The 24,299-nt window shown below is 39.0% G+C and overlaps 1 protein-coding gene across 1 annotated transcript in view; it reads right to left on the reverse strand.

Moving 5' to 3' along the window:
* The window catches only part of LOC307142423 (gamma-aminobutyric acid receptor subunit pi), a gene marked incomplete at its 3' end in the record, with an annotated part of 122,453 nt that overhangs the window by 89,358 nt on the left and 8,796 nt on the right, over nucleotides 1-24,299 (reverse strand). The window contains exon 2 of the mRNA XM_079843278.1: nucleotides 7,209-7,289. Within this exon, the coding sequence (XP_079699404.1) occupies nucleotides 7,209-7,252 (44 nt within the window). The 5' untranslated portion in view covers nucleotides 7,253-7,289. The remainder of the gene's footprint in view (nucleotides 1-7,208; nucleotides 7,290-24,299) is intronic.

A 24,299-nucleotide genomic window follows, 5' to 3' on the forward strand; every position in this document is an offset into this window, starting at 1 on the left:
AAAAAATACCATCAAATCATCTCAAAATACAAAATTAAAAAGAAAAAATATTATTAAAGAAAAATAAATTGCATTGGTTTTACTGGGGTGGAGGAAGTTTAATGTTTAGGAAGATGAAGAGCACCAGAGGGTTAAATCCCTGTAGGGCGTCTGAGGCTTCATCTCACTGAAGAAAAGTTCATTTCAATTACATATTTTGATTCAGAAACATAATTTAAAATTATGAACGTTTAAGGGAGCACTTCACTAAAAGCACGATCGCCTAAATGTATTGCAATTGCAATCCCAGATTTGTACAAACACGAGTTGTCTTCATTCAGTCCCAAACACTCGCTTTATCCTCAAGATCTCGTCCATGAATGGAGACGGAATCACTGCTTCATTATGTGGCGATGCGGTTGTGCTCTTTCTGTTGTGTGATGTAAACAAGTGTAAGTGAGACACAAATGCTTTCTCTGGCAAATGACGCAAGTCGTGCTGAAGATAAACAACCCGTTTCTTTAATCTCACAGGGTTTTAGTCGGATAATCAGCAGAGACACACAAACACAGCTCAGATTCTGTATGTGTGTGTCCATAATAAAAACAACACACAAACATGAGGCCGTCTGAAGTGAATGTAAAGAGACACTGCCGAACTTAAGCAATCGCACAGCTTTAATCTGCTATATGTGATGCTCTGAAAGATATTAAGATATCAGGGATTCTGCAGGCTTTATGAAGGCACATTTAAAACCTTTTTAAGACCAATTAAAGAAAATGTAAGGAATAAATTGAAGGGAACAAGGGCGATAATGATCTTCAACGATAATGAAAATCATTGACAATTCTCATTATTGATTAGTCGGGTCTGCCACCAACTTCCACCAGTCGCACCAAATTACAGTCCTGAATAAAGCCTTTCTATGGACAAAAAAAAGCGCCCAAAATATGTGAATCCTTTATTTTAAACTTCAAGCGAATGCATTAGCGTTTAACGCACCCTGTCATGTCAACTACAATAACCCGGTTTTTATTTATTATATATTTTTTATTTGTTGTAAAGCCATGGTTACATTTTGAAAGGTATATTCACTAGGTATGTTTTCATAAAAAAAAAATATAAAAAAAATGTAAGCACACAAACTCACCTATTCCAATTCCTCAGAAAGCAAGACTTCATTTCTTCATTTTGCATGTCATTAAATGTCTCTTGATTTAAGGATGTTTTGACTTTGTACTGGAAAACAACATCATTTTATGATGGATAGATGCACTTTTATGATGGATAGATGCACTTTTATGATGGATAGATGCACTTTTATGATGGATAGATGCACTTTTATGATGGATAGATGCACTTTTATGATGGATAGATGCACTTTTATGATGGAGAGATGCACTTTTATAATGGATAGATGCACTTTTATGATGGATAGATGCACTTTTATGATGGATAGATGCACTTTTATGATGGATAGATGCACTTTTATGATGGATAGATGCACTTTTATGATGGATAGATGCACTTTTATAATGGATAGATGCACTTTTATAATGGATAGATGCACTTTTATGATGGAGAGATGCACTTTTATGATGGAGAGATGCACTTTTATGATGGATAGATGCACTTTTATGATGGATAGAGGCACTTTTATGATGGATAGATGCACTTTTATGATGGATAGATGCACTTTTATGATGGATAGATGCACTTTTATGATGGATAGATGCACTTTTATGATGGATAGAGGCACTTTTATGATGGATAGAGGCACTTTTATGATGGATAGATGCACTTTTATGATGGATAGATGCACTTATGATGGATAGATGCACTTTTATGATGGATAGAGGCACTTTTATGATGGATAGAGGCACTTTTATGATGGATAGAGGCACTTTTATGATGGATAGATGCACTTTTATGATGGATAGATGCACTTTTATGATGGATAGATGCACTTTTATGATGGATAGAGGCACTTTTATGATGGATAGAGGCACTTTTATGATGGATAGATGCACTTTTATGATGGATAGATGCACTTTTATGATGGATAGATGCACTTTTATAATGGATAGATGCACTTTTATAATGGATAGAGGCACTTTTATGATGGACAGATGCACTTTTATGATGGATAGATGCACTTTTATGATGGATAGATGCATAGATGCACTTTTATGATGGATGGTGTATTGTAAAAAACACCATATAAGCGATTATTTTAACGAATCAGTAAAACAACAAGACTCAACTCATTAGTTACTGGATTGAATGCATTTCCCAAAAGCATAATCAGACCGCAGAAACCACTGGCAATCTATGATCTGCTCAGATTTACAATGCTTTACAGCCTGAAACATCACCCATATTATCCACCGAATGAACACCCTGCACACACTCATCCATGTGTGTGTGTTGAAGCCAGCACATGTGAAACCCGTGCCTACGCTCACTCGTCTCCATTATTGATGATAATCAGAGGATCTGCTGGAGTCAAAGCGCTGCGGGAACGAGGTGTGTGTCAGGATGTATAAATCTCCCGGTTACTATATCATGCCTAGAGACATTCCACGGTCACGCAACATGTATGTTTGTTAGCATGGGTATATGTTCATCACAGACTCTGTAGGATCAGACCGAGGAAAAGCTCCCATCATTCCCACTGTGCGTCCCAGCCTGGGATTTGCTATTCAATACACATTTACAAAAGTTCCCCAGCATCCGTCTGGAGTAGATAAGCCGGTTTCTGTCTACCTCTCATGGAAGAAATCCACCGTTTATTGGTGGTTAAAGCTAATATACAATAATATATTCATATTTTTGATATTTTTATAGTTTCATACATTCACCCACATCTCCTTTAAAGGACGAGTTCACTTCATTTCCTGATGATTTCCTCACCTTCATCTCATCCAAGATGTTCATGTCTTTCTTTCTTCGGTCGAAAAGACATTCAGTTCCATTGCAGGATTTTTCTCCACATGGACTTCAGTGGGAACCAGCGGTTGAAGGTCCAAAGGAAGGGTTTCAGAGGCTCTGACTGATCCCAGACGAGGAATAGAGTCTGATCTAGACAAACCATCGCCACATTTACAACACAAACACACATTTAGGGTGTGTCCGTTCAGTTCTTCAAGAATAAACATGAATGAACATCTGAAGGTATGTTGAGGATACATTACAACTTACTGTCCCGTATCATATGTGGTGTAATCGCTCAATCAGTGTTTCAACGGTGGAAAGACGTCAATATAACTACACAATGACAGCATCACATGACCTCAGGCAGTCATTCAGTGTCCACGAATCATATTCACTAGAGAAATCAACTCTTTCACTAAATATCAGGGCTCCGAACCGGTTCAAGGAACGAAAACGAAAACCAGAAACGAGCGAAATTTTAAGAGGAACAAAAACGAAAACGAAAACTAAATCAAAATCAATTTGAATCGTTCTGAACAGAAACGTTAATTTGAAATGACCTTTAACCGGTTAATAACGTTATTTTATCGTTCTTTTAATATTTTAATTTGGCAGTGACCAATAATGAATAGAGTAGTACAGCATGTGATGTGACGGATCAAGCGTGAGTGAAATGTCATCTGTGAATCTACCGGTTACGCAAGTCAGTGTGAGCGCGCATTTACACGCCTCAAGTACATTTCTTTCCCCGCTGAGGTCATCAATGAAAGCGCAGGTATTGGAGGACATTCTTTTCGTACGTTTAAATAAGCAGTACGGACTTTAAGCTAAAAAAAAAAAAAAGAGTCTGATTTAGGCTAGTTTGTGGATTTTGTTTAAGCCTATCCAAGTAGGCTATAGCATCTATCAAACATTTTTCCTATAGTCTTTCAGATTGCCAATACAGGACAGGTCAATGTTTTCTATATAGACGGTTGATGCTTCGTATTAAATGGTGTTATATTGCATTAAATGATCAAGCTTTATTAGCTGACTGGATTTGATTATGGGATGCAGTGTTGCGCAGTGTTTGCTTTGAAATGACCAGTTGACGGTGCATTAAAAGAGCAATGGTCATCCAGTTTATTTATTCTTTATTCATGCAATTTTTAAAACAAGTCGTGTTGAAAAAAAAGTTATGTACAAAGAATGTTATCACTCTTCTGAAAAGAATTAGGCATAAGAGCCACTTTCCGCTCCATTAAAACAGGTCAATATTTGTCCCGCTGTTTATGCTTTGTAATTAATGCATGTATTTCTGTTGTGGTTTTAAAAATGTTATGAAATAAATATTCAAGTTTATTTATCATGCGTTATATTATTATTGAGTGAAAATAAGTCTTTATTTATACATATTTGTTTAAAGTATAGGCTAAATTAAAATAACATTATTAACCGTTATTTTTTCAAATCAAACCGTTTTCGGAACAGTAATGTTTAATGAGGAACGCAAAAACGGAAACGTTAAAATATCGATTCTGCTCGGAGTGAACCGATTGATATTTTTTTCCGTTTTTAAGCCCTGGCCACTGGTAAGGACAGTAAAAGACGCTGGCTCACTACACATCAGGACACTGATGACTATTTCCGGCGACAACGTCCTCATTGAACATTAGGGGTGTAACGGTACACGTACACGTATTCGTACCGAACCGTTTCGGTACAGGGCTTTCGGTGCGGGCGTGTACCGAAACGGTTTCGAGTGCAATCTTTAAAAGTCGGCTTGTTTTAAGCGCTGAACACACTCAATCCGTGTTCCCACACACACATATTAAGTATTCAGTCCATTTATCACGAAATTCAAACGATAAATGCCGTTTTTAATAGTGATGCACTGATCATGATTTTACATGGCCGATTCCGATACTGATTTTTTTCAAGAAAACTGGCCGATTCCGATACCCGTTTTTTTTTTACACAATAAAGTAATGAAAGTATACATGAACAAGATGTTTATTTGGTATTTAACAGGCTAAATTGGCTTTTGGCTAATGAAAACAAGTCCGCAATCTGAAATTAACAGGAAATTTAATTGGAAATAAAAAGGCTGAAAGGTGAAATTAAAGGCAACATCTGCATATTCTGCAATCCAAACAAAGATGTTACTTAAATCAGCATTTGTTTTTAAATTCAGTGTAAAGGAAAAAAAGTATTTACCAGTGAAATTAAATAAAACCAAAGTATATAATTGTTCCAAAATGTTAAATCAAATAATGTTTAGTGCAACGAAAAAAACTAAGATGCTACAGCAGGTGCTTTTTAAATCAAGTTAAGTCAATGTAATTTTAAGGTAAAATAAAAGGTAACACTTTAGAATAATGGTCATTAGTTAACATTAGTTAATGTATTAACTAACATGAACTAACTATGAGCAGTACATTTGTTACTGTATTTGTTCATCTTTGTTAACGTTAGTTAATATAAATCCAGCTGTTCATGTTAGTTCACAGTGCATTAACTAATGTTAACAAGATTTTAATAATGCATTAGTAAATGTTGAAATTAACATTAACAAAGATTAATAAACGCTTTATAAGTGCAGTTCATTATTAGTTCATGTTAACTAATGTAGTTAACTAATGACCATTATTCTAAAGTGTTACCAAATAAAAATGATCATCCTATAGGCTACAGAACTGATAGTATTTTATTTCTAAAGTGCATGCATGTTCTTCTTTAGGCTACAAAAAGAAGTATTTCGGCTTTTTCACAAGTTAGTCTGTTTCGTTCTCAAACGATCCAACACGTGAGAAGCTGAGCTGAACAAACGCTCACTATCTACACTTGAGCAGGCGGAGAGGTGAGCTCGCCCAAACATCAGCTCGCGCGCAACTTGCGCAGGAAAGCGGATCTTCATTCCCTTCAGCGTATCTCGTCTCTTCCCTCAGTTCTCCAGTTTCCGTTTGTAACACACAAGTGACATGTTTGCGAATGATTGTAATATAGGCGTATGTGCACGCGGGTGCACTTCCGAAAAAATCGGCAGAAAAATACAAAGAAAACCGGCCGGTTGCCGATCGCGCGCTAGAAACAAAAACCGTCCGGTTCCGGTTTTTGGCCGATCAACCGGTGCATCCCTAGTTTTTAACGTTCTTTAATGTGCCGTGACGGATCACTGATCACTGTTCAAGCGTGAAGGCGATTGATCATCTCTTCATAAAGAATAAACATGAATGAACATCTGAAGGTATGTTGAGGATACATTACAACTTACTGTCACGTATCATATGTGGTGTAATCACTCAATCAGTGTTTAAACGGCGGAAAGACGTCAATTTAACTACACAAAGTCAGCATCACATGACCTCAGGCAGTCATTCAGTGTCCACGAATCATATTCACTAGAGAAATCAACTGAATATATGCTCTATATTAGCCTATTCATTATATTCTACTGAACCTGTTAGTGATGTACGTCTTGATTATTTCATGCATGTTTAAATAAACCCATGTATAAATTATTATATTTCAACAACGAATTGGAGAAAAAACTATTTTATAATTAGATTTAGAAGTTATTGCAAAAACTGCCTTATGTGAAGTTTTCATGTTTGCGTACTGTGTGTTATATTCGAGTGATGATTTTTATACCTAAAAATAAATAGCAGCTGAATTTGTTGTTAACCTTTAATATGAATGTGTAAGTAATATAGTTTACAGCAATATCTTTAATAAACTTTTAGTTATAATTTAATTCATTTAAGGACAGACAAAAAAAAAATTCTCACTGTTTAATAAAAATAAGCAATTTTGTATGTTTTTCGGCACTGGGTCGGTATTTCCACCTACGTCATGTGACCTTTCCGACGTGATGACGTCACTTTTTGAGGTTAAAAGTATATAAATGTGTGTTTGTGTTGTAAATGTGGCGATGGTTTGTCTAGATCAGACTCTATTCCTCGTCTGGGATCAGTCAGAGCCTCTGAAACTCTTCCTCTGGACCTTCAACCGCTGGTTCCCATTGAAGTCCATGTGGAGAAAAATCCTGCAATGTTTTCCTCTTTTCCATTGAAGAAAGAAAGACATGAACATCTTGGATGAGATGGGGGTGAGTAAATCAGGAAATATTCATTTTGAAGTGAACTCATCCTTTAAAGGAGATGTGGGTGAATGTATGAAACTTTCCTTTAAAGAAATGATGAATAAATGCATCCTTTACTTGAAATCGTCCTATTCCAGAAGCACATTCTCCTCATTACAAGCCTGATTTAGAAACATCAAACACGATGAAATGAGTAATGAGAGAATCCTCTTACCTGCTGATGAAGAGGAGGGCAAATAAAGAGCTGAAGAAGGTCATGGTGAGCGAGAGCGAGCGTCCGTCCGCTGGAGTCTATCTGAGGAAGAACAGAAGCATGAGCGCCTGCAAGAGTCCTCAGAAGCGCTCACAGGGGCCAGGGGCCTCATTTATAAAACATTGCGTAGGATTTGCGTCAGAATTGGCGTACGGATGAAACATAGGACGTGCGTACGCACAGAAATATTCGGATTTATAAAACCGTGCGCACGCACATCCTACGCAGTTTTCCCTTAATAAATCACAATCAATTCTAAATGTAGCGCAGCTTTTGCGGCTTCATGTCACGCCCATAGTTGCCTATAAATAGTCTGTGAAACGCCCACAAGTTAATATTCATAGGTTGCGAAATCATGGCAAACATGGAGAGGAAATTAAAAAAAAACGTAACTTCACTCAATGTGAGGTAGAAGTTATCGTTGGCGAGGTTGAAAAGAGAAGAAAAGTGTTGTTTGGAGGGCACAGTGTGGGCATTACTAATGCCAAAAAGACACTTGAGTGGCAAAAGGTTGCAGACGCCGTAAATGCTGTAGCCTCACAACCTCGGACTATCGCCGAAATAAAAAAGAAATGGTCGGACATCAAAGTCGAGGCAAAAAAGCGTCTAGCGCTCCATCGCCAGAGTGTGTCCTCATTTGCCAGCAAGTCTTCTTGCTGTCTGAAGATGCGTTCACTCCGAATCCTTCCATTCGCCACATCTTCTAGAGCACAAGATCAGCCATTGTGCGTCATTACGCATTGAGATGGGCATTTTATTTCCATCCATTTAATTGAATCTGACAAGCTACAGATGTCGGTTATAATCTACGTGGAAATGGGAAATAGTTCCGTGCAAATGTAATGTCTTGCAGCTTTCTGAATGGTTGAGACATACGTCATTTTATCAAAAATAAAACTTAAGGCATATGCATGAATACCATGAACGTAGCTGATGAAGAAATTTTACTATGAAAACAACTTTCCCCAGTGGACAATTAATACATCTATCTATTTATCTATATATCTCCCTAATTATCTATCTATCTAATTGCATCTATATCTGCTCCGCCAGATGGACACTTGACGAGAATATCAGTTTTGTACATTAGCTATTTCGTTGTTTACCATATTTATGAGGATGAATTGCAATGCATAACATGCATTATTGCGGAACATATTTCACTTTTCTTTTTGCAAATATTTGTTAATTTGCATTTCTGTTGTAATTTTCGTTTGATTTTGTGTTTTACACTGCAGATCGATCAAACGGGTGTTCGTGTCGGCTGTTAATTGTAAGACTTGCTTTGTGAAGTCTTCATGTTATTTATGAGAGGCAGTATTGACATTTCTTTTACACAACGGTCTACAGTTTCACACACTTTCACGTGTTTCTTCATCTGCCGACGGTGTCGCCATTTCTCACTTCAGCCGTTTTTGTGCGTCCGCCTGGGTTAGAGCTTGCGTGAAGGACCGCACATTTTCCCGTCAAGTTTGCGTTTTATAAATACCAATTATTGCGTAGAGAGCGGCGTACGCATTCTTTTGTGCGTACGCAACGTTTATAAATGAGGCCCCTGATCATACATCACTTTATACTAGAAGGTCCACTTCGGAGTGCTAGACGTGACTTAATGTGGCTAAAATTTCATATTTCATATTCTTTTTGGAGTTTCTCATATGAATATATATCAAATTGTAATGGAATGTTTGGATAATGTCAATAATTAAGGAAGCACTACCTTTGTTTATCTTTGGTTTTGTTTCTTGTTTTGTTGTTTTTCCTGTTTAATTTGTAACCGGGGTGGGTTTAAATAAGTTAACTTCTACCCACTCCTTTTCGAGCAACAGTTGGAATTGTGATGTTAAAGTATGATGAATTTAACTATTTGTACAGTATGCTTCTTTATTTCCTTTGTTTTGCATCTTTATATATTGCTCGAAATAAAAATAAATTCATTCATTCATTCATATGGCATTTTTATGATCATTTGTCACCCACTCCGATTATTAGAATGAACTAAAGTCATTTTTTTCCAGCATCTTGCATATTTAATATCATTAATCCTTATGTAAGAAAAACAACAGCAACTCCCAGAGAAAACTCAGAACGCATCGCTTCAGTCTTCATGCAGATTCCCGGGATTATCTTAACCCTTCATCGGCCCCACTGGAGTTTTCCTTCATTTTTTTAAATCTCAGGGCCATGAGACTCTGTGACTTTTCCTAAATAATCTATCTAAACATGCACAAAACATCTGGGCTTGATTTGGTTGTTCTAAAGGTGTGTAAATGATTTTTTACCATTTAAGGTCCTCTGGGTCAGATTGACCCCAAATTGAAAATGAAATAAATCCAGTATAAATCTGAATTTCTACATTTAAATCAAGGTCTGGTCCTAGAGCATAAACACAAAGTGGAACGAACTTTCTATCTCACACACACACACACACGTGTGACTGCAACAGAGCGCATTTGTATAGAAATTGGCAAAATAAAATCAACAAAACTGGCATAAATCTGAAAAATTGCCATACATAAATGAAGGACTAATACTAGAGCACAAATGCAACATGGAACAAGCATGTTCACTCACACACACACACACACACACACGTGTCTGGGGCATTTTTGGTAATGAATGGAAAAATTTAAAAATATATATATTTTTATTTGTTTGTAAAAAAAAAAAAAAAAAATCATGTATAAATCTGAAAATGTATACATTTAAATCAAGGTCTGGTCCTAGAGCATAAACACAAAGTGGAACAAACTTTCTCTCTCTCTCTCGCTCACACACACACACACACACACACACACACACACACACACACGTGTGTGACTGCAACAGAGAGCATTTTTATAGAAATTGGCAAATACAATCAACAATTCAACTACAATCAACTAATACTAGAGCACAAATGCAACATGCATGTTCGTTCACACACACACACACACACACACACACACACACACACACACACACACACACACACACACACACACACACACACACACACACACACACACACACACACACACACACACACACACACACACACAATCAATGAAGTGAAAATGAAGTCCCTTTGCACCTCTGCTGGATATATGTGGTCATTGCACTCTTTCTTTAGCTATACTTCCTAAGGTTTTTCCACAAACCTGCAGATGGCAGTTTTCTATCCCTAACACAGAGCAATGTCCAAAAACTATTTAGATTTAATTAAGATCATCATTTAAGTGATTTTCATAAAAATATAAATTTAAAATTTTGTGCAGTAAATAGGTAAAAAAAACTACCAAATATCCACAAAAACACAGCATAAATGTAAAGTTGAGAAGTAAACAAAAAAAATGATATTTAGTTTTGTATGTAAAAAATGTATATTTCCTTATGCAATCGCTCTGTAAATGTTTGGGGTCCATCTGAGCCCAGGGATCACACGTAAACCCTACTCGAGGGACGATTAAGGGTTAAAACACATTGGCCATTGTGTACAAGAGATCAACAACTGTCACCGCTGCAGAAACTAGTTGTAAACGGATATATTTGACGTTATACAGACACAAATATGCACTGGAGCATTTGCCAATATAGGACAGTATCAGCTGAGGGTGCTCTTGCTTGCTTTTGAGGGTGCTTAGACAATTCAGCAGAACCGTGTCTGCAAACGGCCATTTCCGCGTCTTTCTCGGACACTTTAAAGCCTTCTTTAAGACTTTTATTTAATCGCTTCATCAAAAACCTCATTGTTCGGTCAAATTTATTGTCTTTTCACTTATTCCGAACACCGAAAGTGCAATTTTTGCTATTCGGGCCGAAATTTTCGGTGCATCCCTAGTAAAAACTAAAAGCGCCGCATTTGAATTCATCTTCAGTGACCATTAAGCCCCGCCTTCTTTGATCTGATTGGCCGTTATTTTGACATTGACGAGCGCCGTTTTTAAAATGTCCGCCTTGTTAACATAGGGCCCTATAAAATCTGTTTTATTTTTTCCCAAATTCCGTTTTTTCCATTTTAATTTTTGCTAATTCCTTTTTTTCCGTTTTAATTTTGGGGAATTCCGTTTTTTTTTTTACACTTAACTGTTATTTTAGTCGTAAAAAGAGTGTGCTTTTAATGTTAATACAATAGAACGTAAAATGGGAATGACCTTAAATGTATTTAGGTAACAAACATCACATTTACTCAGTACTTTTCAGGACAAACACGGCACTTTAAAGTGCAAAATATTAGTGCTGTGAATTGATTAAAAAAAAATGAATTAGTCAATTTTTTTCTATAATGAATCATGATTAATTGCAATTAAAAAACATTGGAGTTTTTAATATTTTGATATTGTACTAATTTCAGTTAATTTAGAAACAACTTAAAGACAGCATATTTTAAATATGTGTTGTATTGTCATGTTTTTATGAATGAAGGCCAGTATCACTGATACTAATGTCTCTATTAATGACGTTACATTACAGTAAAACTGAAAGCTACCAATTTCAACATTTATTAGGCTTTAAAAAACAACTTTTAATTTAATTGAGCTTAAAACAATCTTTACATAAACCCATCATAATAAATGCTATATTTACCCATGGCCTTCCCTGTTAGACAGTCTACACAGAAATTGAATAAAGTTATCAACACCTTTCTTAACTGCATATATGATAAGTGAAATATAGATTAATCATCATTAAAGCTACACTTTCCAAATATGTAAAATTCCACGTTAATATGCCAATTCCGCGATTCCGTGTGCGTAGAGCAATATTTGGGGGGGGACAATTTGGCCATTTCCCATTATTGGGGAGACTGGTCCCACTCAATGCCTGTGGTTGTTGGGTTTACAACAACTTGAGGGCGAGTAAATGACGATTTTCATTCTTTTAAGCTACATTTGGAAGGGTTAAAACCAACTCAGAAACTGCGGTCACCAAACTTCCTCTCCCAGTGGGCATCACAGATGGCATTACTCTCCGTTTGAGGGAACTTCCTGCTCTTGAGCGCAGACAGAAGTATTATATATCCTTTAGGCCTGTGAAATCTGCTCAATAATGCACTGTAGAGTTGATCAGACCTGTCAAACACAAACAGAAGGACACTTTCTCCAGCCCTCGTCCACACATTAAGGTCATTAAAAGAAATAGCTTTTGCCAAACCGAGTCGCTTTTTCTCTCTTTTTCCCCAAATGCACCTCGGTGGGAGGATGAAAGCACAAGAACCGTCTTCAGGATGAGCCATCTGGATGTCTGATATCCCTGAAGAGTCGGACTCTTGCCGTTTTTCAACTAGGGAGGCAAAATGCAAAAAGCTTACGACACACTGAGAGCGCAGGAGAAATCTGATGGACGAAGATATGCAATAACATAAGCCACTTTATCCACGGTTTTGTTATCGAGAAACTGAATATGTGTTAAAAAGGAATTATTGTTTAATGTTTTGAATAGAGAAACCCTTAAAGGATTAATTCACTTTTAACATTTTTTAGTAGTAAATTTGCTGATAATTTACTCACCCCATGAAATCCAAAATGTCCATTCTGCGAGAAACAGAGCATTTCTTTAAGTTGTTTTTTAAAGCCTAATAAATGTTGAAATTGGCAGCTTTCAGTTTTACTGTAATGTAACATTAATGTTTCATAGACATCACTGATACTGGCCTTCATTCATAAAAACATGACAATACAACACATATTTAAAATATGCGGTCAATAAATTGTTTCTACATTAATTTGGAGAGTAACTGAAATTATTACAATATCAAAACATTAAAAATGTATTAATCGTGATTAATTACAGAAAGACTGATTAATCGATTCCCAGCACTACCTAAAACACAATCATCCGCTGCAGTTTTCCAGCTGTTTATTCTTTTTTTTATTAACAGACTGAGATTCCATTGCTTTTTTTTATTTGGTTGTTTTGTTCATTTATTTAGTATATTTAAAATGCTTTCCGTTTTCAGTGTTAAATAGTCTTTAGAAATAAAAGTTTATTGGTCTTTGAAAAGGTGTACCTGCATGATTATGCCATTATCATTATTTTAGATGAAAATGGTCTCAGAACGACAATATTATCGTTTAGCGCAATAATTTCTTGGCCAATTTATCGTCCAGCAAAATGCGTTATCGTGACAGGTAGGGATGCGCAATATATCGAAATTATTGAAATATCGCAAATATACATATCGCAAAGGGCACACAATATCTGAATGATTTTAATATGCTACTTCAACATTGTGAAAATTGTATGTATTAGGTCAATATCGCATATCGCATTATTTAACAAGGATATATCGCATTTCGCATTTTTCTTCAATATCGCACAGCACTTGTGACAGGCATATTCATTAGTGTGTGCGTGCGTGTGTGTGTGTGTGTGTGTGTGTTTTGCACTCTTGATGCACCCTTTACTGTTGAGTGCTTTTTTTCTGCATCCCGGCTGATTAATTTCCTATGGGGGTCATTTTTGACCCGAAGACCCTGAATGTGACTTTTTTTTCACGACCACTTAGACTTTTCAAATCCTGTCCCCAATTTTTTTGTGTGTTCATATACCAAGTACCAATAAAGTAAACAAGTTTAGTACTATTCTGAAGAAGCTACGATTTTTTACATTTTTTATTTACAGAAATGACGGAAGAGTCTAGAGGGCAGGGTTTTTTCTACATTGAAAAATTTTTGTCCCGCCAAAGCTTTATTTGATGAGTTATTGTGATTTATGAGTGATGTAGAATAGATGCTGTGCTTGAAACTGAGTGACAGAGAGAACGATCAGAGAGCTCCTCTCCCGCTCTCTCGGTCTTCAAAATAAGCATTCTTAGCTTTCTAATATTTCACATATTACGTTAATCAAAATCAAAAGGTCGGAAGACCGAATCCAAGTTGCACGTGGCGCTATCAGACGATGTTTTCCTAGAATTACCGCTGGGTGTGAAATGCGCTCAAAAAACGTTGACTCTTCTCTGACCAGCTGACATAAAGCATTCTTTCAATAAACGGGAAACAAATCCTATCCGGTTATGAAGTGTTTTCTGTGTGTTGACAAATCTTTCGCGATGTTCTAACACACGGGATTCGCATCTGCTAATGTCCGATTCACGACCTAATGACTCCTTTGAACCGAATCATTTTAACGACTGGTTAGAACAACTGATCTGTCCAACACTGAACTAACGAATCAGTTTAATCATTTACTCAGAACATCTCTGAAGAGAACAAGTGCGCTTACACACTTTAGCAAGAGTGGGTGTAAGAGTTAGTTGTAATTAGTCTTTCAGCTTATTTATGTTCATAATGTGTAGTAAAATAAATAGCCTAAAATAATTTAGTTTAGACTGGAGTGAGGTGAACCCAGAACAAAGTTGTTGTTAGCTAGCTGATCATTTTATGAAATTGTATACGGCAGAAAATTAGGCTATTTGTTCATTTTTTATTACTACTTTTTAATATTGATATGATTATATCCCAAAACAATTATCAGTAAATAGTGTAAAAATGAGGAACAAAAACAAACATCAAGGTATCCCACATGAAAAAATACTATAGTATATTATAGTATTTACTACACTTTGTTAATTTACTGTAGTATATTTTCTATATAGTACGGTTCAAAAACACTATAGTATTTACTAGAGTAATTTTACTATAATATACTGCAGTATTTTTTCATGTGGGATAAAAATAAGATAAGCAAAAGTTACAAACAGAATTTATTTAAAATGTATTGTCAGTATTGCGCTTGCAGATCACGTGGGTAGGGTACTTTTTTACTCTGTGTGTGTGTGTGTGTGTGTGTGTGTGTGGATGACCATGTCTGTCAGCCACCACTGAAGACAATTTTTGACCCAGGAAAAACCCTGGAGGGTTAATTTTGCAAATGTTCTTTTCCCTTTACTTTCTTTGTCAGAGTGCACCAGAATGCTTTGTTTACATGTTAAAGGGTAACTAAACCCTAAACCAACTTTTTTTAGTTAATGATCTGTAATACTGGGGCTTTATTAATGCTGTTCATTGATTCGAGTAAATGTTTTGACATTTGAGTATAAAGTGTTTTAATTCTATAAAATATGGTGTAAAACCGCCGAAGTGCTGCCCTCTTAAGGTGAACGGTGGCTACTGCAGTTGAGTTTTCCTATTGGACGTTGTGGGTCATCGTGGCGTAGGATGGCACTGCCAACGTCTCACTAGCCACGCCCCCTGGCGCGAGCTCACCACGCCCTCATGTTTCCCCCAATCACACGATGAGAACGGCTTCACTCCAGTATGAACTGTCATATAACCTGAGGTAGAAACATTATGAATGAAACTGACTTGACACTTGCTTTAACATTGTATTGAAGAAAATACGGTTAAATAATGCAATACACGTCAGGCTTTTCTTGCGATATTATTGCCGCCCGTCATGTGTACAGATAATTTTCATACATGAGACGCACTTTCAAACCCTGACGCGCAAGTGGTTGCCGCGGACGCAGATAGCTTAGGTCAGTTCTCTTGCGCGGCTGCTTCACTAGCATCGTCTGCATCGGGAGTTAGCGCAGTTTGAGCAGCGGCTCGCATTGATAAGGCTCTGGGTTTGTGTCTACAGACACTTCAGGTGAAGGTGATGGAGAAATGACCGCTCTGTTGCAAAGCTACTGGCGTCACTCCAGTCAGTCATTCTCCATCTTTGCGACTCGCGAGTCTGACAGCTGTCAATCAACCCGTCACTGCGGCTCTCAGGTGCACGCCCTCCGCTAAGCCCCGCCCTCGGTTCATCCCCTCTGTCTCCGCCCACTTTTCCAGCATTTTTTGAAAATTGCCAGTGGGTGGAGTTAAGCTCTGAGCAGGGGTTTAGTTACCCTTTAAAACCACAAAAACTACAAGTACTTAATTCGAAAACATGTCACCATTTCCACCACTTGTGAGTTTGCAGGTCTGATGTCCACATACAGTGATGAAACGCACAGAGACACTCAGATTTAAATAGTGTTTGCGGTTTAATATTCAGACTCTATATCGTGATTTGACTTCTGCGTCATACAGCAAATTCCAAGGATTCAACGAATCTGTCCACGTTTTCCGCCTCGTGGAAATCATAGGGCCCTACACTAGCACACACACACACACACACACACACACACACACACACACACACACACACACACACACACACACACACACACACACACACACACACACACACACACACACACACACACACACACACACACACACACGGTGAAAGTGGCCGTATGTCTCTGTTGTCATCTAGCCAAAAGCTCTGTTTAGATAGCAGAAGAAATCCTGCCATATCTGCGTCCTTGCTCACAATCCCACAATCATCAGATCCGGGAATGATGTGTGTTTGTCCAGCCGATCCTCCGGCTCAACCGGAGTTTGCCGCAGATTGTGGCCAATGCCGGAGGAAATTGGATTGGTGTGACTTTTGAGTTTAAGTTGAGATGAAAAGGGCAAAAGGAAGGGAAAAGTGTGGGCTTTGGCGTCATGTGACGCGGCTTGGTCTTTTCATCACGCTGTTGTTTTTCCGTCTTTCTCTCACGGGATATGACTCACGCAGTCAGGCAAGAAAACCAAGCAAATTTCTTCATGACCTTTGACCCCCACCTGCCTAGTTTATACGGCAGATGCTCAGTCATAAAAATAATAACGCAAGTGACCAGACCGAATGCAACATGCACGCCGTGATACACTATAAAGCCCAAAGTGTTGTGACGCCTCCCTTCACATGATCTTAAAGGGTTAGTTCACCCAAAACTGTAAATTGTGTCATTAATGACTGAGCCTCATGTGGTTGGACACCCGTCAGACCTCCGTTCATCTTCAGACACAAATGAAGATATTTTAGTGTAAATCTGATGCTCTGAAAGGCCTCCATTGGCTCAACTTTACACTCTCAAGACCCTTAAAAGACACTAAAGACTAAAGTTACAAAGTCCATCTCTCTACAGCGGCTCTACAATAACTTTATGAAGACGAGAATAGTTTCTGTGCGCAAAAAAACCCTAAATAACGACTTAAATAGTGATGACGATTTCAAAACACGGCATCATGAAGCTTCGAAGCGTTATGAATCAGTGAGTCGATTCAGCGGTTTGGCGGTTTGACACGCGATCCGAATCATGATTCGACTCACTGATTCATAACGCTCCAAACTGCTGAATCGACTCACTGATTCATAACGCTCCAAACTGCTGAATCGACTCACTGATTCATAACGCTCCAAACTGCTGAATCGACTCACTGATTCATAACGCTCCAAACTGCTGAATCGACTCACTGATTCATAACGCTCCAAACTGCTGAATCGACTCACTGATTCATAACGCTCCAAACTGCTGAATCGACTCACTGATTCATAACGCTCCAAACTGCTGAATCGACTCACTGATTCATAACGCTCCAAACTGCTGAATCGACTCACTGATTCATAACGCTCCAAACTGCTGAATCGACTCACTGATTCATAACGCTCCAAACTGCTGAATCGACTCACTGATTCATAACGCTCCAAACTGCTGAATCGACTCACTGATTCATAACGCTCCAAACTGCTGAATCGACTCACTGATTCATAACGCTCCAAACTGCTGAATCGACTCACTGATTCATAACGCTCCAAACTGCTGAATCGACTCACTGATTCATAACGCTCCAAACTGCTGAATCGACTCACTGATTCATAACGCTCCAAACTGCTGAATCGACTCACTGATTCATAACGCTCCAAACTGCTGAATCGACTCACTGATTCATAACGCTCCAAACTGCTGAATCGACTCACTGATTCATAACGCTCCAAACTGCTGAATCGACTCACTGATTCATAACGCTCCAAACTGCTGAATCGACTCACTGATTCATAACGCTCCAAACTGCTGAATCGACTCACTGATTCATAACGCTCCAAACTGCTGAATCGACTCACTGATTCATAACGCTCCAAACTGCTGAATCGACTCACTGATTCATAACGCTCCAAACTGCTGAATCGACTCACTGATTCATAACGCTCCAAACTGCTGAATCGACTCACTGATTCATAACGCTCCAAACTGCTGAATCGACTCACTGATTCATAACGCTCCAAACTGCTGAATCGACTCACTGATTCATAACGCTCCAAACTGCTGAATCGACTCACTGATTCATAACGCTCCAAACTGCTGAATCGACTCACTGATTCATAACGCTCCAAACTGCTGAATCGACTCACTGATTCATAACGCTCCAAACTGCTGAATCGACTCACTGATTCATAACGCTCCAAACTGCTGAATCGACTCACTGATTCATAACGCTCCAAACTGCTGAATCGACTCACTGATTCATAACGCTCCAAACTGCTGAATCGACTCACTGATTCATAACGCTCCAAACTGCTGAATCGACTCACTGATTCATAACGCTCCAAACTGCTGAATCGACTCACTGATTCATAACGCTCCAAACTGCTGAATCGATTCACTGATTCATAACGCTCCAAACAGCTGAATCGACTCACTGATTCATAACGCTCCAAACCGCTGAATCGACTCACTGATTCATAACGCTTCAAACCGCTGAATCGACTCACTGATTCATAACGCTCCAAACCGCTGAATCGACTCACTGATTCATAACGCTCCAAACCGCTGAATCGACTCACTGATTCATAACGCTCCAAACTGCTGAATCGACTCACTGATTCATAACGCTCCAAACTGCTGAATCGACTCACTGATTCATAACGCTCCAAACTGCTGAATCGACTCACTGATTCATAATGCTCCAAACTGCTGAATCGACTCACTGATTCATAATGCTCCAAACCGCTGATTCGACTCACTGATTCATAACGCTTCGAAGCTTCATGAGGCCGTGTTTTGAAATCGTCATCACTATATAAGTCGTTATTTAGGGTTTTTTTGCGCACAAAAACTATTCTCGTCTTCATAAAGTTATTGTAGAGCCGCTGTAGTGAGATGGACTTTGTAACTTTAGTCTTTAGTGTCTTTTAAGGGTCTTGAGAGTGTAAAGTTGAGCCAATGGAGGCCTTTCAGAGCATCAGATTTACACTAAAATATCTTCATTTGTGTCTGAAGATGAACGGAGGTCTGACGGGTGTCCAACCACATGAGGCTCAGTCATTAATGACACAATTTACAGTTTTGGCTGAACTAACCCTTTAATCCGTAGTTTAATATGGAGTCGCAGCTCTAACAGCTCCAGCTCTTCTTTCCTCCAGGTTTAGGAGTGTGTTTATGGGGATTCTTCATCTGTGATGTTGGACGAGAAGGCCTGGCTCTCAGTCTCCGCTCTAATTCATCCCAAAGCTGTTCTATCGGGTTGAGGTCAGGACTCCAGTTCCTCCACACCAAACTCCTCATCATGTCTTACTGGAGACGCTTTGGTCACTGGTCAGTCATGCTGGGACAGGAAGGGGCCGTCCCCAAACTGGTCCCGCAAAGTTGGGAGCATGAAATTGTCCAAAATGTCTTGGTGAAGCATTAAGAGTTCCTTTCACTGGAAAAACAACAACACCCCATATTGCACAGGTGTCCACCGATCACGGGTTCTCTGAGCTCCTGAGAGCGGCCCATTCTCTCACTAATGTGTGTAGAAGCGAACACACACACACACTCCTGAGAGCGGCCCATTCTCTCACTAATGTGTGTAGAAGCGAACACACACACACACACACACACTCCTGAGAGCGGCCCATTCTCTCACTAATGTGTGTAGAAGCGAACACACACACACACTCCTGAGAGCGGCCCATTCTCTCACTAATGTGTGTAGAAGCGAACACACACACACACACACACTCCTGAGAGCGGCCCATTCTCTCACTAATGTGTGTAGAAGCGAACACACACACACCACACACACACACACACACACTCCTGAGAGCGGCCCATTCTCTCACTGATGTGTGTAGAAGCGAACACACACACACTCCTGAGAGCGGCCCATTCTCTCACTAATGTGTGTAGAAGCGAACACACACACACACACACTCCTGAGAGCGGCCCATTCTCTTACTAATGTGTGTAGAAGCGAACACACACACACACACACACACTCCTGAGAGCGGCCCATTCTCTCACTAATGTGTGTAGAAGCGAACACACACACACACACACACACACACTCCTGAGAGCGGCCCATTCTCTCACTAATGTGTGTAGAAGCGAACACACACACACTCCTGAGAGCGGCCCATTCTCTCACTAATGTGTGTAGAAGCGAACACACACACACACACACACTCCTGAGAGCGGCCCATTCTCTCACTAATGTGTGTAGAAGCGAACACACACACACACTCCTGAGAGCGGCCCATTCTCTCACTAATGTGTGTAGAAGCGAACACACACACACACACACACACACACTCCTGAGAGCGGCCCATTCTCTCACTAATGTGTGTAGAAGCGAACACACACACACACTCCTGAGAGCGGCCCATTCTCTCACTAATGTGTGTAGAAGCGAACACACACACACACACACACTCCTGAGAGCGGCCCATTCTCTCACTAATGTGTGTAGAAGCGAACACACACACACCACACACACACACACACACACTCCTGAGAGCGGCCCATTCTCTCACTGATGTGTGTAGAAGCGAACACACACACACTCCTGAGAGCGGCCCATTCTCTCACTAATGTGTGTAGAAGCGAACACACACACACACACACTCCTGAGAGCGGCCCATTCTCTTACTAATGTGTGTAGAAGCGAACACACACACACACACACACACTCCTGAGAGCGGCCCATTCTCTCACTAATGTGTGTAGAAGCGAACACACACACACACACACACACACACTCCTGAGAGCGGCCCATTCTCTCACTAATGTGTGTAGAAGCGAACACACACACACACACACACTCCTGAGAGCGGCCCATTCTCTCACTAATGTGTGTAGAAGCGAACACACACACACACACTCCTGAGAGCGGCCCATTCTCTCACTAATGTGTGTAGAAGCGAACACACACACACCACACACACACACACACACACACTCCTGAGAGCGGCCCATTCTCTCACTAATGTGTGTAGAAGCGAACACACACACACACACACTCCTGAGAGCGGCCCATTCTCTTACTAATGTGTGTAGAAGCGAACACACACACACACACACACACACTCCTGAGAGCGGCCCATTCTCTCACTAATGTGTGTAGAAGCGAACACACACACACACACACACACACACACTCCTGAGAGCGGCCCATTCTCTCACTAATGTGTGTAGAAGCGAACACACACACACACACACACACTCCTGAGAGCGGCCCATTCTCTCACTAATGTGTGTAGAAGCGTCTGATTTATACACCTGTGGCCATGAAGGGATTGAACACCTGAACTCAGGGATAAAATACTTTTGGCAATATAGTGTATATTCCAATATGTGAATAAACAAACTCTCGTCTGTAAGGACGCACATATTCTCTAGATGCAAGAGGATAGAGATGAGCCAGGATCAAATATGACAACACTGACTCCAAATCCCATAATGCACCTGTGCACATGAGATTTAATCAGTCAGAGCGAACGAGCCACCTGCCGCTCCATCTATAGTGTGTGCTCATCTGGAACAGCAGCAGGACTTCAGGGGTCACGCTTACCTGGACTGGAAATTAGTGGAATAGTTCACAGAATATAAATCACTCTAATAGGGATTAGGGTTGCGACAGACATTGTGTAATGACAGTAGCCAGAGATGAGATCAAAAGCGATATCAAGAGGATACAGCATTTCCAATTAATGCAGGGCTCTCAAGTCTCACCAGAGCCGGCTCTCCCTATAAGCGAACTAAGGGGGCCCCCTAACTACAGATTGCACTCGCCAGCGTCGCCGCAGTTTATCACGCAAGACGCTCAATTCACGTCATTCGCACCGCGCGAAAAGCGCCTTCCGCGCCGCGGGACCTCCAGACGCGCGTCAACGCGCCTTTCCATTGACTTAACATTGAAATCAAATCACTCGCGCCAGACACTCTATTTGCGTTTGGTGTGAACGCAGCATAACGTTAGCTGTCCGTCGATTATGCTGAATCAACATTGCTTGCGCTATGGTCCAGCCGTCGGCCCCAGCTCTGGGCTACAGACCGCGGAGAGACAGACCCACCTCCTATGAATCTATTTTCTTATTAACAGTTAACGTTACATGACCTACACTAGTTCTGGGAAAGAAAAAAACAAAAAATCTTTGTCTCAATAGACGCTTATTACAATAAAAAAATAGTTTAAGAACATTTGAGAGAAAGAAAGTAATAGGAAGAGAAAGAGCAATCATTTGACAGTCAAAATCAAAATGAAGTTTAAAATAAAGCGGTTAAATACAAGCTTTTTCTTATGGTCTTAATTGAATAGGCAATTAAAGATTATTAATAAATATTAATCTATATACTATTATGAAATATTTTATATATTGTTAAGCTAAATCGCCCAGACCATTTAAACCTAAAGAAAACACAGTGTCCTCTCTGAAACATTATTGAATGATGATCGATACAAGACACCTAAAAGCAAAATGGATTTGTGGTAAATTTTAGTAAAGAACACTAAAAAAAAGCAGGTCCCCAATTGAACATTTTCTAGTGAGCGATCACATCTAAATTTTTCAGTTGGCCAAATTGAATTATTCAATTAAAATTCAAGAAATTAAATTTGGCCAACTGAAAATTGTAGATGTGATCGCTCACTAGAAAATTTTCAATTGGGCACCTGATTTTTTTTTTACAGTGAATGCAGTCCATGCTGTGAAGGTTTAAAATATGAACAGTATGTAAGAGTTAATCAACCAATAATTAAATAATATAATTTAACATTGGATTTCTTTTAATTTACCCTTAACATAATTGTAAAAAACTAAATGTCACTTTCTCAGGAGGAGCCATTCTTAAATATTTTGGTGGTCGTGGAGAAACATTTCATGAGGCTGACACCAGAGATGACACAAGGAAATATTTCCCACTGCCTTTCTTTTGAATAGTTTTGTGCGCAACTTCAACATAGCTAATTTTCCTCTTGCCAATAAAAAATGTAGTTTTATAATCATAATTCACTATGTTGTCTAATTGTACTTTAATATTAATTTAAAATTAATGTGTTTTATCTACTCTGCATACTGTATTTATTATTAATTATATTATAATCTCAACAGCTGGAGGAGTTGACTCTACTGCTGCTTCAGTAGAGCATAGCGAGCCGCATACCACTATGGCTAATGTTGTAAGTTAGCTATATATTGTTAATGCTAAATTATTAATATTTATTTGTTTACAACAAATTGACCTTAAATTTGCAAATCTATAATCTTTACTTTTACTGTTTCAGTGAGTGTACTTTAATAAGCAGTAAAATAATTGTAGGCAATCATGTTAAAAGATATACAGATGAAATGTGTAAGTGTTAGATTGAATACAGTTGCTGGTTTGCAGTGCAATACTCCATTATTCACTGCAAGGCAGGGCCCCAAAATTATCCTGCTTAGGGCCCCCAGATTTACAGAGCCGGCCCTGAGTCTCACGCATTGTATTTCTCACGCAGAGAAATGTCCAGGATAATGCCGACAGAGTTCAGAAGGCCATGCCACGCACCAGCCAATCAAATAAAAAATACAGCTACCGAACAGCCAATCAGAAAACAGCATTGCTGTATCCGGGTAAGATTTAGATATTCCCGCAACAACAACGTTTACATTCTGCCACCTAATGGTGGTTTAGTTTAATGTTTTCTTTCCAACATTTCTTAATTGTATATTCAAAAATATTTAAAACAATCTCATAACATTTTTCAGTGTAAATGATTTTATTTGATTGGCAAGAGCCCTACAGTGTCTTATTCTAATTTAATTTATAGATCAAATTTAAGAATATAAAATGAAAGCTGAAGCATAGCCTATATTTAATAAGATTATTAAGGGGAAAACGCCCTTCATAAAAGGTAAAAATATCAAAAGATATGCAGATTTAAATATCTCAAAAGCTGATTGAACACTGGTGAGACTATGGCTTCAGAATAAATTATATTTACAACACATTAAATTTGGGAAAAAATGTATATT

The sequence above is a fragment of the Gobio gobio genome (genome assembly GCF_949357685.1).
Source record: "Gobio gobio genome assembly, chromosome: 18".
Taxonomy (NCBI): Eukaryota; Metazoa; Chordata; class Actinopteri; order Cypriniformes; family Gobionidae; genus Gobio; species Gobio gobio.